Source organism: Bison bison, unplaced genomic scaffold (genome assembly GCF_000754665.1).
Source record: "Bison bison bison isolate TAMUID 2011002044 unplaced genomic scaffold, Bison_UMD1.0 scf7180017864487, whole genome shotgun sequence".
In the NCBI taxonomy this organism is placed as follows: Eukaryota; Metazoa; Chordata; class Mammalia; order Artiodactyla; family Bovidae; genus Bison; species Bison bison.
This window is the reverse complement of record NW_011495047.1, coordinates 6,073,212-6,087,133: the sequence shown is the minus strand read 5'-3', so window position 1 is coordinate 6,087,133 and position 13,922 is coordinate 6,073,212. Positions and strand designations below refer to the sequence as shown.

General features: G+C 43.0%; 1 protein-coding gene across 3 annotated transcripts in view; it reads left to right on the top strand.

The window, feature by feature from the left end:
* RUNX2 (runt-related transcription factor 2) overlaps nt 1-13,922 on the top strand; it is a 138,488-nt gene that overhangs the window by 88,796 nt on the left and 35,770 nt on the right. For all 3 annotated transcript variants that reach the window (XM_010863082.1, XM_010863084.1, XM_010863083.1), the window contains exon 5: nt 8,464-8,625. In XM_010863082.1, the coding sequence (XP_010861384.1) occupies nt 8,464-8,625 (162 nt within the window). The remainder of the gene's footprint in view (nt 1-8,463; nt 8,626-13,922) is intronic.

Genomic DNA, 13,922 nt, shown 5'->3' with positions numbered 1-13,922 from the left:
TCAAGTGGTTAGAATCATAGCATTTTATCTTCGGAAAACATCTTAGAGACCATCCATTCTCGTGTTACACCTGACCACAGCGACAGTCAGAGAGGGGGAATCATTGGTGTTTGATTGCACAGTTAGCGCCAGAGCCCCCCCGTCCAGGGTTCCTTTTGCACCCCAAGAAGCCTGTTTTTGGACCATGTTTCTTCTTGGTCAAGAGAACCGGAAGTGAGTGGGAAAGCACATTCTAAATGTCCACTTAGTTATTGTCAGGGTTATTAGAGAAGACAGGGAACTTAACATTTAGCATTTAGTATAAATGTTAGGAAGTGTGAATGAATGAATGTGAATGATGCATCTATTTGTATTATGAATGATAGTAATACGACAGAAACAGTCTAGGATAGGAAATTGTAAATCTGCCTCCCTCCATTGAGATTATTGACTTTGGTTGCAACGGAGAGGCAAAATCTTCAGGAGAACTGTCTATGCAATTCATGTTAAATACCCCAGTTTTCTGAAGAAATATTTGGGGTTTTTCCAGCCTAATTTGAGTGCCGTTGAGGGGGAAGTGGGTAGAGGAGAAGGGGTGGGAATATGATGCTCTTCTAGTGATGGTCCCCTAGTATAGCAGGTGCTCCCTGGGGGCGCATGGCTTGGGCAGAAACCACTGGCCACTGTCCTGCCACATCACCCAGCAGCCCGCTGGCAGCACAGACAGGAAGGAGCCACTTGTGTGCTGGTTTGGGCTTGGCCCCATTGGCTGGTTTCCTCCCATCTCTGCGTGAAGTTGAACACCGTATCCAAGGTGTGCCCTGTTGCGAGCAGTTCTCCGGAAGCAGTCCCCGTTTCACACCTGAAAGGTGCGAAAGGTGTCTAACCAGAGTGTTTACCAAAGGGGACCTGTTCACAGCAACTCCTGAGTTTCCATATGTACCTTTCCCTGTTCTTTTTTTCTTTTTCTTTTTCTAAATTTGTTTTATTTTTTGGCTCAGTGGCATGCAGGATCTTAGTTCCTCAACCGGAGATGGAATTCGCATCCTTGCAGTGGAAGCACAGAGCTGCAATCACTAGATCCCCAGGGAATTTCCTCCCTGGGCTTTTCTAAAGCTCTCTGCCCACTCTCCTCTCCCCTTTTATCTTATTCATTAAGGAAAGACTTCTACCTGTTCTCCTAGAGTCACTTGTTTTTCCTCTGGTGCTTTTTTAATTGACCTACAATGCCTTTTTTTTTTTTTTCTAACCATCTGCCTCCCCCTTCCTCTTATTATGACCCTAAGTGTTCAGAGTTCAAGTGTGTAGACATGAAATGTAGTTTCTCAGTCATTTGAAAAGTCTGAGTACTCTTAGATCCCATGACTCTTTACAAATCATTTCAGGAAATGCATGACGCTGCTTCATTTTCCCCACACCCATTATTAAATTTCAGAAACTATGGTCTAACTCAAAGGAGAGATCTTGCTTTTCTCACACCCACGGTTTAAATAAATGCCAGTCTCCATTTCTGCCTGATACAGAGACCACATGAGATGCATGAGCCACTTCTCCCCCAGGTAGCATCAATTTCTGAGCATCTCCTGGGGATGTTTTCTTAGGTACTTTTATGTTCTGAGGTCTGTAGGATGTAAGGCAGATATGCCCAGTCTCCAGGTAGCCTAAGCCAAAGGAGCACCACTCTAGAAGGAGATCTTATAAGATCCACAATGATATCAGGGCACCATGGTTCATGTCTATCTTTAGAGCTTTTAAAGAAACACAGGTGCATGCTTTGACAGTTTTTGAATTAACTTGTCGTTTTATATGTTAGTCTTACTCTCCCCACCTGCTTGTGTAAGCTTTTGCACAGCAAGAAATGTCTTTAGGTTTTTTTTTTTTTTTTTTTTATTCTATTCCTTAGACCATCTCACTGCTGTGTAGGTTACAGAAGCTGTTCATGACAAGGAAAATGGATAGTTTGCTGACTCACCAGAACACCATGTAAAAACTTCTCTCCCCACCCCATCCAGAAAGCCCTTTTAAGGGTGGCAGTTATGACCATTGGTACTTTGGAGGTGAGAAAGGGACAGCTAAATAAGAACCTTGCGCTCAACTTGAGTTGAGAGAGAAAGTACAAAGTGTTGGGAGAGAAAGTGCAAAGTGTATGCAAGTCCCTGGATTTTGGTGTCTTTTTATTTATTAACTTGTTTTATTTTTTATATCTTCACTCTGTATTTAATTACTTTCGGCTGTGCTTTGAGGCATGTGGGGAGTTGGGAGAGAAAGTGCAAAGTGTTGGGAGAGAAAGTGCAAAGTGTTGGGAGAGAAAGTACAAAGTGTTGGGAGAGAAAGTGCAAAGTGTATGCAGGTCCCTGGATTTTGGTGTCTTTTTATTTATTTACTTCTTTTATTTTTTATATCTTCACTCTGTATTTAATTACTTTTGGCTGTGCTTTGAGGCATGTGGGGTCTTAGTTCCCCAACCAGGGATCGAACCTGTGCTCCCTCCAATGGAAGCAGAGTCTTAACCACTGGACCACTGGGGAAGTCCTGTCTTTTTTTTTTTTTTTTAATTAAAAAATTTTATACAATTTTTAAAGGTTACTTTCTGTTTACAGTTATTACAGAATATTGGCTGTATTCCCCCTTTGCTACAAAACATCCTTGAGCCTGTCTTATACCCAATAGTTTGTGCCTTTCTGGTGTCTATTTTTAAAGTTCATCCAACAGATGTTGCTTCCGCTAGAAGCTGAAGGGATTCCTTTTGTCAAGTGACGTGACTGGCTCCTTTTTATTTACCTGGCACTCTTTGTAGCTAGACTTGGTCTGCTGACACAGAGGAGACCACGATTTCTTCTGAAAGCATGCAGCTGTAGATCTGAGGTGTCCAGTCAGCATGACCTCAGAAGCCAGGTGCTAGTTGCAAGTGTGCGTCCCCAGTTAGACTGGGGGCTCTTCTCTCCTCAGTCATCCCCAGCGCCTCCAGGAGCTCAGCCCTAGGTTTTCTCTGCCATTTAGTCGTTGTGATTAGTTACATCCTGCTGTGAGCACGGCTGCCCATTGTATAAGGAAGACCTGACTTTCTCTCTCCCCCCACACACCTTTTAGGTGATAGGAGAGAAACTTGGGGAAAAATAGGGGCGGAGACCTATTAAAATGTTCATGTGTGATTTCATATTTCAGGTTTCTCAAGCACGAAAGAGTATGTGCCCATAAAAAAACCAGCACCCAGGGTCTTGTTTTGCAGTGATCATATCCATTTAAAAACATCTGTCAGTGTTTTGAATGTCCAGAATATAGTAATAAAAATAATATTGAGGCTGTTTCTGTAGATTGCCATAGAGAAGTACTCAATTACTGTTCTTAAAGCACCCTAAAACTAAAGTGTAGCAGCAGTTTTGGCTATGAAATAGAGTTCAGTTATTTTCTGAAAACTCATGGGTGTTCATAGGTAATTTCAGATCACCCAGGATGTGCTACCAAGACAGTGATTGGTACCTTGAGCCTCTGAGGCCCCCAAATCAAGGATATTCTTATTTGTGTTGGATTGGAAGGACAAGGTGCTTCCTTCCATGTGTCTGTAGACTTGACAAGAGTTTTAGTGTAACTCTGGATGGAGCAGAGGGAAGGAATGCATTATACTAGCCCTGTGGGGCCCAAGGTAGATGAAGATCGTTTCTTGTTAATGGTTAATTTGTAGGTTTGTCTTAGACCTAGGTCCTGCACTCACTATTCCCTGTTAGTAATCTTAGGATTGATGCCTAAAAACATCTGTCACCTGCTCTGAGTCATCCAAGTTCAGAGTCAATCTCAGAAGTCTCAGGTTTCTTCAGGAAGTTGAGTTCAGAAATCACTGGTGAGATCGGGTTAAGGTGACTTTTCTCTATTGTCAGCCTTAATAACTGTCCACAACAAAGCAAATGTACTGTAATCATATGTTTATAAGATTACATTTTCTTAGTGGTTGGGCATTTAGGAAGTCAAGATCTTTTATAGCCATTTTTTCCCCCACTAACAGTTTGAAAATGTTGACGCATACAGTATTAGAAAAGACACTGAAGTGATTAGGATTTCTTGGTCTGGGAGAAGCTAGGATGAGGAAGGAACGTGACTCAGGTTAAATGATTGTAAAGGCTATCGAAGCGACCAGACATAGTCTCAGGTGTAGTCTCCAAACAGCAGACTTCAGAACTGCAGGAAGCTTTCTTAAAATGGCCTTTTGCTAGAATAAGAGGTTAAGCGCTGGAAACATAAATACAGAACGAAGGCTCAGTAAAGGAGATGCTTTAATAGTGGTGAACGTTTACTGGGTTCTTTCCATATGCTAAGCTCTTTCCTACATGACCTCATTTAATCTTTAAAACAACTTTAGGAGGGAGGTCTTCTTATTTATCCCCATTATTAGGAACCTTGAAGTCAGATAGTTTATAAAATTTGTCCAAGATCCCACAGGCCAGAAATGAGGGAGCTGGGGTTGATGAGGCCTCATTCACAGGGTGTTAGAGAAAGACTGGGGTGTTTGGAGACCAATCCTTTTTTTTTTAAGATTGCAGTTCCTTTTCAAAATTCCGTAGACTAGATCTAGTAAGCCCCATATGGCGGTTCTTGTGTTTTGTTTTTCTTTAGTAACTCTCCCTGTTGTTGTTCGGTTGCCAAGCCCTGTCCTATTCTCCTTAAGTAGGTCTTTATCATAGAATCTTAGGATGGTGACCTTGAAAGAGAGATTGGCCAGCCTGCAGCCTGTTCTTTGAGAGACAGAAAGCAAAGAGAGAGCTTCTCGCTTGTTTAGGGATAGTGAGAAGTTCTTTTTGCTAACACTGGGAATCTTCAGAAAGGCCTCTACTTAAAGGATAGTGATCCTTTGCTAGTTCAAGTGTGTATGCCAGCAGTCAGGAAGCTTATGTCAAAGCTAAAACCTCATCTGATACAAGTTCTTTTATAGCCTAAGGGGGAGTTAGAGAAAGACTAATTACTACTTCCTTATAAAATCCCATTATTCACTCCAGCCACCCTGGGAGGTTCCTGCAGTAGTTGTTTCTTGAGCACCTACTATGTGCCAGCCATTATATTGAATTGTGATGAGTCTGCTCTGGAACATCTTTAAGACTAACCATAGACAACCCAGCCACGCTGGATAGTTTAGAGTCAGATTTTTTTTTGTTTTTTAAGATTTTTTGATGTAGACCATTTTTATAGTCTTTATTGAATTTGTTACAGTATTTCTTCTGTTTTATGTTCTGGTCTTTTTTTTGCCTCTAGAGTCCGATTTTTAGTTTTTTTGAATAATGCTTAGCCATTCGCTCTGTTATTTAATCCTTATGATACTCTCTGAGACTGTATTATCATACCCATTTTACAGATGAGGAAATTAAAATTCAGCCACATTAAGAAACACACCCCAAGTCACACAGCAGGGCCTTGGCCATGTGATGTGAGCTCCCACATCACAGGAGAATAATGATCATTTTCATATAGTACTTTAGAGTTATCAAAAGGCTTTTCTTGTGTTATTTCATGTAGTTCTGTAAACAAAGATGATAGTAGTTACAATTATACTCATTTTACAGATAGCAATGACCATTTCTATTTACTGTATTCTTTGTATGTGCCAAGGGTGGCAGACAACCCTAGACAAGGCCTAGTCCATGTAAGTGCTCACAGAGCCCTGATAAGCATCCTGGTTCCCATTTTCCAGGTGAGCCACTGAGGCCCTCAGAATGCTCAACAAAGTGGGGAGCTGTGATTCAAGCCCCAAATTGGCTGTCCACCTGGCACAATGAACTCTTGGCTATGTTTGCTTCACCATGCTATGCTGCCTCATTTTCTAGACGAGGAAACTGAGGTTCAGAGAGTTTGCTAGTACAGCCAAGGTATCCAGCTCACACATGGCAGAGCTGGGACCCCAGCTCAGATCCTCTCATCAGAAAGGTCCCTTGTTTCCCCTTGTACTGAGCTGCCTCTCAGCTTGAGGAGAAATGCAAAGCTGTATCTTCCATTCAAGCTAAGTCCCCTGATTCCTTTGTGACATGTCTAAATGTCAGTGATTTTAGTCATTCTTTAGATTTCTTTGTATTTCCCCCACTTTTAGGCAGAGAGCCCTATACTGCTGGTAACGTGCTACAGTATGGGAGTGGAGATACAGATGAAACTGCTTGCTCAGGAAGTCATCTGGTGATGTTAGATTACCTGAGTCCCCTGTGCCCTGCTCATTTTGCTGTGTGGTTCTTATCCTTTGTATCTGTTAAAAATGGTGCTTGAGGGAAGGCCTTGTCTTTGTGAGATTGCTTTCTGATGTTGTAAGGAATGAATCTTTTTCCATCTGAAGATCATTTACCATTTATCTGAATAGCAAATGACATTAATGGTTAAAACAAGGAAGTATATCTGTATCAGATATATAACAGGATCAGGTTTGAAATGTTGCCGATCTATTACAGTCTCAGCCTTGAACATTTTAAAGCACAAAATTTCATTACTTGAATGATTAAATATCCATCCAATTTCTAAAGGAAACGTCTCTGTGAACCATTTACAATAGTTCTTTAATTCAAATTGCAAACTCAGGTAAATGTTCCTTAAAACAGAATTGGATGAAATTTTTCTGTGTATCTGTGGATACAGTAAACATTCGATAAATATCCAGATGGATTTAATTATTTTGAGTCAAAGAAAGTATGTCCCATTTAGATAGTCTTTAAATAAATTGTTTCTGAATTGAACAAATAAACAAGAAATAGCTGAAACTAAATGGCTTTGTACAGAAAGACTGAGAGGCTTTAAAGGAGGAATGATCTCAGAAAAAAACCCACATCTTGTTATCCACTTTTTTTGGGTAGAGATAAACCTGAATTGACTCAAATGTATTTATTGTTTTCAAAAATCGAGCTTTTCATTTTCAGAGGCTGATAGGTAATATGGGAATAATTTAAAAATTAAACCTATTCTAAATGGATTAGCTCCAATTCAGGTGTGTTTTAATCATGAAACAATTCCTGTGTCACCGAAAGTTTTTTTAAAAGGCAAGAATTAGTATCACTGAGCATCTCCTGTGCTAGCCCTCTCTGCATGGTCTTCTCATGCAATGTCCACATATTATTACTTCCCATCCCCTTTTACAGATGAGGAAACTGAGGTTCAGAGTCACTGAGTGATTAACCCAAAAGCACACAGCTTAGAAATATAAGTCTCAGAACTTGAATCTAATTCGACATGTTCCAAAATCCATGGCTATTCTGATATACAAAGCTGTTTTGAGAACAGCCTGGTGTATTGGAATTTTTTAAAATTAAGAAAAAGTGAACTTCGCAAAAAACAAAAAATGTTAAGAGAACTTAGCTTATGATTCTCTGTGTATCTCCAAGAAACTCTGTTAGAGATACATTGAAAGATATTACTAATTCTCAGCGGTTCACTCTAACCAGTCAGTTGCCCATTATTTTTATTATTGTAGTGACTGTAGGTAACTCCGGGCCACATTCCAAACATGTGACATCGTTTAAACAGATTCCAATAGGATTAAAGACATTTCCCTGTTGTGTTTGGGTTTTTTTCTTCCTGTCAGAAACTCATGTGCTTTACATCGAAACTAGATGGTGATAAAGCTTTCTGTTCTTGGTTAGTTTTGAAATTAAGTTTTGTTTTTTTCTTAACGGTTATTTTCTGGGGTAGCTTTAGCATCAGAATAACATAACTGTGCATGCTCACTTGCTCAGTCGTGTCCGACTCTTTGAGACCCCATGGACTATAGCCCTCCAGTCTTCTCTGTCCATGGGGATTCTCCAGGCAAGAATACTGGAGCGGGTTGCCATTTCCTTCTCCAGGGGATCTTCCTGACCCAGGGATCGATCCTGTGACCACTGAGCCATCTGGGAAGCCCAACATAACTGGCTCCTTTCTTTCCTGTTGTACTTATATGCTGTCCCCTTTGTGCTCATCTCTGCCCCAAACTCCTCATCCCCATTGACCTGCCTGGGATGTGAACTGTGCTAAAATCACAGAATCATGCATTTTTAGAACCAGAAAGCACGTCTGAAGGATACTGACTGGATGCACAGCAGCAAAAGGCACCATCTCCCTGCTTTTTAATCAAGTAAATTGTTCCAAACATTTCTTTTTAAAAAAGAAATAAGTAATACATGTTCATTGGAGTAATAAATTAAAAAAAAAAAAAACACAGAAAATAAAGAAAATAGAGTTCAACTTTGTGAAGATACCCAAAACAGATTGTTTTCTAAATGACTGTTAGTCTTTCCAAATAGAAATATTTACGTGTGAGGGAGACAAATAGTCCTTATGCATGATGCATTTTGTTACTTTCATAGAGACTCGGAGTATAGAAAGCTGTGTGCTCCACAGGGCCTGCAAGGGTGGGGTTGTGGGAAATTCGTCGTCCTTGTATAGTCTGATTTTTTTTTTTTTCCCCTGCTTTATCCTTTCTAAGTTTGGGGTTGTGTGTGTAGGCCAGAGTGGCTGGTGTGCTAAGGATTTTCTTCTTCTTCCCAGACCCCAGGCAGGCGCAGTCCTCCCCGCCCTGGTCCTATGACCAGTCCTATCCCTCGTACCTGAGCCAGATGACTCCTCCGTCCATTCACTCCACCACCCCGCTGTCCTCCACGCGGGGCACCGGGCTGCCCGCCATCACCGACGTGCCCAGGCGCATTTCAGGTAAAGACCACACTTGATCTCAGAGCCCACTCTGGTGCAGGGGTGGGCCTGGGGCTGCAGGGTGGGCCTAGCTGTCTCAGCTACGCTCACAGTAAACTCTCCGTCAGAGGCTTGTGGACAGGGGTCCCACAGCTGCAAACCAGGTCTTCTGAATTACGGGGCTAGTGAGGGCTTGAACTTAAATTGAGGTCAAGAGCCTGAATCTCCACCAGACATGGCATCCTTTGCTAAGAGGACACTCAGTGTCCCCAAGGTCAATTGCATCCCCTTCGGTTGGCGCTGTCTCCCAACTGGGGCCTTCTCCTGAGGGTCTTGTGCCCGGCCGCCCAGCTTTCCTCTGCTTGCGTTCCTTTCTGTTCCTAACATCTGCCTGAAAGCCAAACTACAGCCTGAAGGCACAGCCCTCCGTTTCTAGAGGCTCTTAAACACCCAGGAGTTCCAGGTAGCCAGTTCAGAGAGAGAGAAACCACACACTTCAGATCCCCGTCAGACAGACACGAGTCACTCCAAGGACAGTGAGGCTGCAAGAGGCTTAAAGGGCCACGTGTTGTGGCCTCTGAGCAGCCAACTCAAGACCCAGGCAGCGCCATGAATCACACAGCTCACTGCTGTTGCTCGCAACGTGGCAGCCCCCAGGGCTCACCGTCCTCTCTTCCCAAGGCACCACGAAATTCTGTGACTCATGGTGGGGGTGTGTGTGATCAACATCCTGGCCGCACTTCCCCCCTCTCATAGACTAGCATTTGTCCCTGGGAACCAGAGAGTATCCACGAAGATGTCAGATTGACAAGTGGAGGAAAGTTAAAGGCTCTCGGCCAACCCTCTGAGTCCTGTGAATAAGAAAAAAAAATCTGTCATACCCCCTGCCTCCGGACTGCAGCCCTGCCCCCATCAGTTCAGAAGCAGCCCCTCCCCCCGCCCCCCCACCCCCTCCGTAAGAAGCACGCACGGTCGGACCCTCTATGTGTGTCCGACACTGCTCTCGGCGTTCGGGCTCCATGCACCTGTTTGACTCCTGGCCAGGTTAATGCCTTTCTTTCTTTCTCTTTGTGTTTCTGTCTCTGTTTTCTCTCCCTCTCTCCTTTTCTGCAAAGCTCGAAGCCGGTACTCGCTCCGCTGGGTTGCACCACTGGCAAGCTGATGGGCCGCCCGCAGGCTTGCAGGTTGCGATTAGCTCAGACTCCTTTATTTCTTTCAACTTGGGAGGAGGGAAGGCTTTGTTTCTCAAGCGAATGGCAGGAAAGGGCTCTCGGGTCCTAAGGCCTTCACCTTTTCTGCCACAGACGGACTCCCGTAGGGGTGAGTAGGGAAAGCAGGGGTGGGGTGCGGGGGACGGGAATCTCCAGAGTCTTGGGAAAACCACGTGACCCTTTCTCATTCCGACTGCTGTTATTATTGTCATGAATCACATGGTATTTATTGGGGAATCTGCAGAGTGTAGAATTGTAGTGATCACTTCCCTTTACTGGAACGACTCCCTCCTTTAGGCAAACGTCAAGTGAGGACACGGGATAGATAGGATGAGGCAAGCACAGAGGGTAACCAGGGCTGATGCAGGGTCACAGGGACAGTGTTGGATGGTGCTGAGTTAGTTCTGGTCCTCCCTTATGTATTTTAGACTGAGTCTGTTTTTGTTTTACATGGGGCCAAGGTGACACTTTGCCAGGACAGATTTGTGCAACTTTGCCTCTGTTTAGGGTTCTTTGGGGCTTCTGTCTGTCCAACCCTCTGTGGCTGAAGCTGTTCGTACTCTGGCTTTACCTGGAGGGAAAAAAAACCTCAGGGAGAGATGGCAGCTTTAGAGACATTTATCTCCAGCATTTTCTTTCTGAAGTGTATTCATTGGGAAAACGTTGACAATAACACTGGAAAAAAAAAAGCTGCCTAAATGGCATTTTATCATTTATCATGTGTAATATGGAGCAGCCAGGTTATTTGGAGGCAGTTTAATGATATCTACTGAAAACATTTCCATGAACAAATATGACACAGCTTTCTCATTTCACGGAGGAGGCAGAAACTGGTTTATTATCCAGCCGTGTATTAATCTGAGGCCAAAGGTAGGAACGGGCTTCTGCTTGAAACTAGTTTAAACCTGAGTTTAGTCCAGTTTCTTCCTCCCACCCCAAACATCTCTATGAGTTGTTCCTGGCAGAGTAACATGGTGCCAGGGTGGGAGGGTCTGAGTAAACATGAGAGCGAAGAGAACAGAAAATCCCTCTTGTCAGCATGTAGCGAATCAGGAAGAAAGAACTAGATGTCAGCTGTCAGGGAACCAGAGGAGCCCTGCTTCCTCTGACCTTGCTCCTGGGTGTGGGGCTGCATCCACGCCCCGAGCACTGCTTGGTGGACTACGGGACCGAGTCTTCAGGAGTGAGCCCCGTCTCCAGTTCCCTTGGGACTGGTCCTAGGACACTGCTTGGATAGGAGTCTGTCTCATAGATTCTCAGGTGCCACACTGCATACTTTGTCTTGTTATTATCCCCCTCAATATCGAAAGGTGTCCCTAAGTTCCAGGACGCTATGTCTCTATAACATGGACAGCTAAAATATTAACCTCTGTCGCCATCTCCACGCAGTCCTGTGTTCACTTTTTGAGATGCTTTCCAGAATAGTTCCTGTTTTCTTTTACTGTAGAGCAATCCGTTCTCATCTCCCTAATCAAAACATTCTCATATGAGCTTGGGTGAGAAAGAATACAATTCATCACTTACACAGTAAGGGTGGAGATCCAGGCCCAGGTTTGAATCCCAACTCATACTCATATTAGGCAAGTTTCTCACTTCTTGGAAACTTTTATTATTTGTAAAACGGGGATATAATATTTAGCTGTTAGGGTTACTATGAGGATTAAATGAGATGCATAGGTGTAAAGTGTTTGGGCAGGCCTGACACACCATATGTGTGTCACACAGATTGTAGCTGACATTAAGGAGATAAAAGTGTTTGTAAAAATTGTATGTCTATATATAATTTGTAGACAAGCCCTGGCTTAAATGAATCAGTTGATAAAAGTCTAAACTTTTAAAGGAGTTATTTGCTTTTTGAAATGGATGGTCACAGAGTATATTTGAAACAAACAAACAAAAAAACTCATGAAATATTTAAATAAGTTATTACTATATAGCATTCATAAAGCACTTAACACAGTGCCTAACACAAAGAGTACTCAATAAATATTTGTCAGTACTATGATTATTCTGTAGACTATGAATTTTTATAGAGCTAAAAGGAACTGGGAGGCATTCACAAAAAGTCAGTAAAGCACTAAGAGAAAATAACTATTCACTTATGATGTCAGAAGATAGAAAATGTTAAATTACACTTACACGTAATTAGGCATGCTAATGTTCTTTTCCAAGGGATCACAAGCGTAAAAGTCACCAGAAATATCTTTCAGAAAGGAATATTCCTAAGGAAGTTCCATTTTATCTGAGAAGACCATTGCAAAGAAATACCACAATTTAATCTATTTAAAGACCTTCAGAGAATCCAGTTTTACAACTTCCTTTTTTGTTGTTCTTTCTTCTGAGTCATTTATCAAGTGTGGCTGCAAATGCTCACGTAATGAATCACAGTGATGACAGTGACACTATACCATGTATACGCTGTTGTTGTTTAGGCACTAAGTCGTAGCCAACTCTTTTGTGACCCATTGGACTATAGCCCGCCAGGCTCCTCTGTCCATGGAGTTCCCAGTCAAGAATACTGGAGTGGGTTGCCATTTCCTTCTCCAGGGGATCTTCCAACCCAGGGATTGAACCCACTTCTCCTGCATTGACAGGTGGATTCTTTACCACTGAGCCACCAGGGAAGCCTGTATATATGTCCTGTTCATGGTGGTGGTATTGTTCGGTCGCTAAGTCATGCCTGACTCTTTGTGATCCCATGGCTGTGGCACTCCAGGCTCCAGGCTCCCCTCTTCTTCACTATCTCCCAGAGTTTGCTCAAATTATATATTCTGTAGTTTCCCCCACATCCTTTATGGAAGCAAGGAGTAAATAAAATAAGATGATAAAGATATATTACATGCAATCCCTACTTTATTGCAAAGAAAGATAAAAAACCAGACATCTCAAAGTTTACAGGGGGCAGTTCAAAGATTCAGGAAATATTTCTTTAACCTTGAGTAGTCTTTGGTATTATAAGAAGAACAATAGCAGCAGTTATAAGTTTGCTGCTGCTAAGTCACTTCAGTCGTGTCTGACTCTGTGCAACCCCATAGACGGAAGCCCACCAGGCTTCCCCATCCCTGGGATTCTCCAGGCAAGAACACTGGAGGGGGTTGCCATTTCCTTCTCCAATGCATGAAAGTGAAAAGTGAAAGTGAAGTTGCTCAATTGTGTCGGACCCTCAGCGACCCCATGGACTGCAGCCTTCCAGGCTCCTCCATCCATGGGATTTTCCAGGCAAGAGTACTGTAGTGGGGTGCCATTGTCTTCTCTGGTTATAAGTTTATGGCTGAACAATAAAGTGTTGTCATGTAACTGACTAATAGGGTCGACCTTATTGTATTGAGTTTAGATTCTATCCAGCTGAATTATAGAAATCAAGCAGAAACCAGTCTAGAGAGATCTAATGCCAAGAAAGCTCTTGAGGGTTGGTTCCTCTCCCCACCATACTTACAGTGATAAATATGGCCTTATCACATAATAATTGGGATTTAAGTAGTGACCCCATGTAACAGTCCATGTAATTCTCCAAGCCAGAATACTGGAGTGCATAGCTGTTTCCTCCTCCAGGGGATCTTCCCAGCCCAGGGATTGAACCCAGGTCTCCCACATTGCAGGTGGATTCTTTACCAGCTGAGCTACCAGGGAAGCCCTATAACTGACTGATACGGTTGACCTTATTGTACTGAGTTTAGTTCATATCCAGCTGAATTATGAAAATCAAACAGAAACCAGTCTAGAGGGATCTAGTGCAGAGGAAGCCCTTGAGGGATTGGTTCCTCTCCCCACCATACTTATAATGATAAATATGGCTTTATCACCTAATAGTTGGGATTTAAGTAGCACCCCTGAACACCCAGTGATTTTATATATTATCTCATTTCATCTTCAGTTCAGTTCAGTTCAGTCGTTCAGTCATGTCCGACTCTTTGCGACCCCATGAACTGCAGCACGCCAGGCCTCCCTGTCCATCACCAACTATCGGAGTTCACTCAAACTCACGTGCATCGAGTCGGTGATGCCATCCAGCCATCTCATCCTCTGTCATCCCCTTCTCCTCCTGCCCCCAATCCCTCCCAGCATCAGAGTCTTTTCCAAGGAGTCAACTCTTTGCATGAGGTGGCC